The sequence below is a fragment of the Sander lucioperca genome, chromosome 11 (assembly GCF_008315115.2).
Source record: "Sander lucioperca isolate FBNREF2018 chromosome 11, SLUC_FBN_1.2, whole genome shotgun sequence".
In the NCBI taxonomy this organism is placed as follows: Eukaryota; Metazoa; Chordata; class Actinopteri; order Perciformes; family Percidae; genus Sander; species Sander lucioperca.
The window spans coordinates 24,460,575-24,466,387 of record NC_050183.1 but is presented as its reverse complement, the minus strand read 5'-3'; the positions used below and the strand labels follow the sequence as shown (position 1 = coordinate 24,466,387).

At 45.1% G+C, this 5,813-nt stretch overlaps 1 protein-coding gene across 3 annotated transcripts in view; it reads left to right on the top strand.

Moving 5' to 3' along the window:
- Positions 1 to 4,355, top strand: part of zgc:113223 (uncharacterized protein LOC541424 homolog) — a 13,865-nt gene extending 9,510 nt beyond the window's left edge. For all 3 annotated transcript variants that reach the window (XM_036007074.1, XM_036007073.1, XM_036007075.1), the window contains 4 exons: positions 2,492 to 2,587; positions 2,675 to 2,803; positions 3,743 to 3,910; positions 4,112 to 4,355. In XM_036007074.1, the coding sequence (XP_035862967.1) occupies positions 2,492 to 2,587; positions 2,675 to 2,803; positions 3,743 to 3,910; positions 4,112 to 4,264 (546 nt within the window). In that variant the 3' untranslated portion in view covers positions 4,265 to 4,355. The remainder of the gene's footprint in view (positions 1 to 2,491; positions 2,588 to 2,674; positions 2,804 to 3,742; positions 3,911 to 4,111) is intronic.
- Positions 4,356 to 5,813: the final 1,458 nt, after the last annotated feature.

The window sequence follows — 5,813 nt, the reverse complement described above, 5'->3', positions numbered from 1 at the left end:
TAATATTGGGTGTAACCAGTTCCTTCCTGAGACTATTCAGCAGAGACACCGTCGCTGCGTCTGGAGCTTAGCCCCGCCCAGGACCGCTGTGATTGGTTTAACCCTCGGGTTGTCGTCCCCGTCGACCAATAAGCAACTTTTTGCTTTTCTGGGTCAAAATGTAAAATAAATTCCAACGTTTTGGTCGTCTTTTTGACACTTTCGAAGTTTCTGTCAATATTTTTCTGCGCTTTTTTGACGTTTTTTTAAGCTTTTCCCAAGTCAGTTTTTCAATTCTTTTGTCAGTTTTTTGCTGTTTTTTGATAATTTTTTTTGTCACTTTTTGCTGTTTTTGTCAATTTTTTCGCTGTTCCCTGTCGACCAATAAGCACCTTTTTGTTTTTCTGGGTCAAAATGTTAAAAAATGTCAACATTTTGGTCATCTTTTTCGACACTTATGTCACTTTTTTCGATGTTTTTGTCAATTTTTTGACATTTTTTTCCTATGTTTTTCAACGTTCTATTATAAATTTTTCTTTAAATGCTATAAAGTTTAATAAAACACCCAAATTCAATGAAAGTAGTGAACTGATCATTTATTTAACTTGTGAAGAGCGTCGTAGGGAACCATCCACGTTATTTTGTTTTAAAATCTGATTGAAAGAAACCCAAATTTCTGATAGAGAAACTTTTTGAAAATGGGTCAAATTTGGCCCGAGGACACCGGGAACGTTTTGGTCGTCTTTTTCGACACTTTCAAAGTTTCTGTCAATATTTTTCTACGCTGTTTTGACATTTTTTTAAGCTTTTTCCAATTTTTGTTACTTTTTCGTACAGACACTCAAACACACACACACACACACGCACACACACACACACACACACACACACACACACACACACACACACACACACACACACTCAAACACACACACACACACACACACACACACACACACACACACACACACACACACACACACACTCAAACACGCACTCAAACACTCACACACACACACACACACACACAGACACACACACACACACACACACACACACACACACACACTCAAACACTCACACACACACACACACACACACACACACACACACACACACACACACACACACACACTCAAACACTCACACACACAGACACACAAACACACACACACACACAGACACACACTCAAACACTCACACACACACACACACACACACTCAAACACACATACACACACACACACACACACACAGACACACACACACTCACACACACAGACACACACTCAAACACTCACACACACACACACACACACTCAAACACACACACACACACACACACACACACTCAAACACTCACACACACAGACACACAAACACACACACACACACAGACACACACTCAAACACACACACACACACACACACACACACTCAAACACACATACACACACACACACACACACACACAGACTCAAACACACACACACACAGACACACACACACACTCAAACACACACACAGACACACACAGACTCAAACACACACATACACACACACACACACACACACACACATTTAGTTTCTAAAGAAGCTGGAGGCAGCAAAACAAACACACCGCTGTCTAAACTATTTAAAAAATAGTGGGTTTGTTCAGGACACCCCCGTCGTCTGTCGCTATAGCAATGATGACGCAGTGATTAGTGATGATTCTCTCCGACCAATCAGGAGTCTGCAGGTTTTCACGTCACCTTTTGGTATCGCCTCAGCTCGCTGGGAACCTCGACAGAGGTGAGACTAAATAAAGTACCTGTTAGCAGGTACCAGGTACTACATAAAGTACCTGTTAGCAGGTACCAGGGACTACATAAAGTACCTGTTAGCAGGTACCAGGGACTACATAAAGTACCTGTTAGCAGGTACCAGGTACTACATAAAGTACCTGTTAGCAGGTACCAGGTACTACATAAAGTACCTGTTAGCAGGTACCAGGGACCTTTATCAGAACGGAAAACCTAAAAATGGTGAGTAGAGTCGAGCAGGTACCATGTCATGGAACAACACGTTCTCACACTCATCTCGTAAAATATGGACGCTTGGTTATAGTCTCCTTTAGCGCTGTAAGTAAACATGCTTGGTCGGGACTATTGCCGTCCCTTTTGACGCAGTTATGTTAAGGAAAAGGTCGTGGGTGGGCGTACGGTTCTGTGACACGCAGGAGGAAAGTAAAAAGCGACTATAGCCAGCGTGCCAAGCGTGACGTGAACCCCTCTCTCCTGGTGAAAGTCCTGTGTTTGACCCATCCACCCCCCCAACCAACCTCGTTACATACTACTCTCTAAATCCTCTCTAACTGCTGCTCTCCCCGGTGCGTTACACAAACTCGCTGAAAGACGCCTTTTTCGCCGCATCAGACGCTGACAGCCACTGTCCAAACGTCCTTATTTTGCGAGTTCGGAGTGAGAACGGGTTGCATGGACAAACGCCATATTGTGGTTCTGTTGTGCAGGTGATGGAGAGGACGGAGAAGCTGATGATGAAAGCCATCGTCCGCTACAGGGAGGACCAGGACCTGGAGAACGCTATCGACTTCATCCAGAAGAAGGTCAGGAATTGGATTTGCATCCTCAGTGATTCATGATCTGAGAGGCGAAATCAGGCTTTATGATCCAGATTGTTGTCGTGTTTGCAGTTTCAGTGCTGTGGAGTTGAGAACTTTAAGGACTGGTCCAATAACGTCTACTTTGAATGCTCAGACACAAACCCCAGTCTGGAGGCCTGTGGAGTTCCCTTCTCCTGCTGCGTTCGCCAACAGAACCAGGTCAGAACCGCGGTCCGTATGTCTGTCTGTTATTCTAAGTGTCTGACAACATTATGGAAAGGATCTCTACAGAGATAGACCTTTTTCTTAAAGAGTAAGATGCTTTTTGTTTCATATGAGAAGCCCTGAAATCACCATCACCAAACTACACCAGACTCCATGTAAATAATCAGGACTTTTATCATCGTAAAACACACTTCATTCAAAGTGGACAGAAACTAAAATCAAAAGCCGTCTTGGTTCATCTTTCCACTGTTCCAACAATCACTCTCACCACTCTGGTTTGGTTGAAATAAACCCTTAATTCACCCATTTACATGTGGAGATATGCTGGCTCTATACACGCTAAAAGTACTGATTATTTACATGGAGTCTGGTGGAGATATGCTGGCTCTATACACGCTAAAAATACTGATTATTTACATGGAGTCTGGTGGAAATATGCTGGCTCCATACACGCTAAAAGTCCTGATTATTTACATGGAGTCTGGTAGAAATATGCTGGCTCTATACACGCTAAAAATACTGATTATTTACATGGAGTCTGGTGGAAATATGCTGGCTCTATACACGCTAAAAGTCCTGATTATTTACATGGAGTCTGGTGGAAATATGCTGGCTCTACACACGCTAAAAGTCCTGATTATTTACATGGAGTCTGGTGTAGTTTGGTGATGGTGATTTTGATCGGTTTCATGTTAAACTAAAAGGATCTTACTCTTTAACTAAAAGGTCTATCTCTGTAGGGATCCTTTCATAATGTTGTCAGACACTTAGAATAATAATCTGAGTCTGTCAGCAGCAACAACAGAACTTTTAGTGGATGCTGACTGATGCTGAACATCTGTCCGTTAACGTTACATTTCAGCCCAGCTCACGCAGGTACAACAAAATAATATATATATATATATATATATATATGGTTCTTTCCCTCTGCAGACGGTGCTGAACACCATGTGTGGTTATGGGAAGCAGAGGCAGAAGCTGGAGGCGCGTTACGGCGTTCAGGGCATCTTCCCGTCGGGCTGCCTGGAGAAGATCGTCTGGTGGGCCAAAAACAACCTTCTGCTGGTGGCCGGGCTGACCGGCGGTCTGCTGCTGCTAGAGGTACACACACACACACACACACACACACACACACACACACACACACACACACACAGAGAGAGAGAGAGAGAGAGAGAGAGAGAGAGAGAGAGAGAGAGACACACACACACACACACACACACACACACACACACACACACACACACACACACACACATATACACAACATAAAATAAAACCATTTGTAATCTTCTCCGGCAGGTCCTCATGATCAGCCTGGCCGCCGCTCAGATCTCCTGGATTAAGAAAGTCCAACGACAACAAAACGCTCCCAAGAGCCGAAAGACGGAGAGAAAGGACAGCTACTGGTACCCTGCTTTCAAAGACTTCAACGACGACGAAAACAACTTGTGAGAGAGATGGAGACGATGGGGGTACGTGTCCCCCTAGGGTTACTTTGGAGGACTGCAGGGAGTACGTGTCCCCCTAGGGTTACTTTGGAGGACTGCAGGGGGTACGTGTCCCCCTAGGGTTACTTTGGAGGACTGCAGGGGGTACGTGTCCCCCTAGGGGTACTTTGGAGGACTGCAGGGGGTACGTGTCCCCCTAGGGGTACTCTGGAGGACTGCAGGGGGTACGTGTCCCCCTAGGGGTACTCTGGAGGACTGCAGGGGGTACGTGTCCCCCTAGGGGTACTCTGGAGGACTGCAGGGGGTACGTGTCCCCCTAGGGGTATTTTGGAGGACTGCAGGCGGTACGTGTCCCCCTAGGGTTACTTTGGAGGACTGCAGGGGGTACGTGTCCCCCTAGGGGTACTCTGGAGTACTGCAGGGGGTACGTGTCCCTCTAGGGGTACTCTGGAGGACTGCAGGGGGTACGTGTCCCCCTAGGGGTACTCTGGAGGACTGCAGGGGGTACGTGTCCCCCTAGGGGTACTCTGGAGGACTGCAGGGGGTACGTGTCCCCCTAGGGGGGTTTGTCGCTTTTTTCAAAGTTCTTGTCGCTGTTTTTGACCTATTCGTGCCTTTCTTCCTAACTTTTTTCTACCGTCTTTTTTACTTCGAAGTTTTTTGTCTTTTTTGGAATTTTTCTGTCTCTTTTGTCGTCCTAGTGTTGCCTTCCTTCTTTCTACTGTGATTATTTCTAAGTTTTTGTTACTATTTTTGACCTATTCTTGCCTTCCTTCCTTCTTTCTACTAACATTTTCCAGGTCCAAGGCTGTAGTTTAGTAAATCTATCTCTGACATCTCTGTATTCTTCCTCTTTATAGAGACTTTAGGGGGAACATGGCTTAAAAACACTGTTCAAAGGGGGAACATTATTTAAAAACCACTGTTATAAGATATTTACATACATTCGGAGTCAGAGAAAAACTCCGCTGAATGTGAAATAAATGGAGCGGAAATGCTGCATTCACTGTGAATTAATAGTTGGATATTTTACCGTTTATGTGTCCGAGGCTCCAGGACTCACATGTTGGAGGTTTGAACTGCTACCTCATGTAAAAACTTATTTTTTTTGTTCTTTATGAAAGTAAATAATTAAAAAATAAAGTCAGTTTTGTCCTCAACATTATATGTTCCCTTGGGGGGAACTACTGGGTTACAGGTGCATTGCATCGGCACGCGTGCCACACAGGATATCAAACTGGTTTCAAGCAGTGTTTGCATTATACCGTGAGCTTTGGGGGGTACAGCTATTTCGACTGGTGACGTCACTCTCCATTTTATATAGGGTTACACACATGACTGTGGATTTCCACTGGATGCAGAACGGCTGCGTGCTCCGCCGTCCGTCAATACCCACCGGGTCCTGATTTGTTGCGGCACGGCTGCGGCCATGACTGACAGCTGTAGTCACGAGGACCCACGAGATCTCACGAATTCACGTAGAACAGAACCACAAAACCACCAACAGTTAGTTTCCATCCAGAGGAGTAGAGGGGAAACTACTCTGAGCTGTG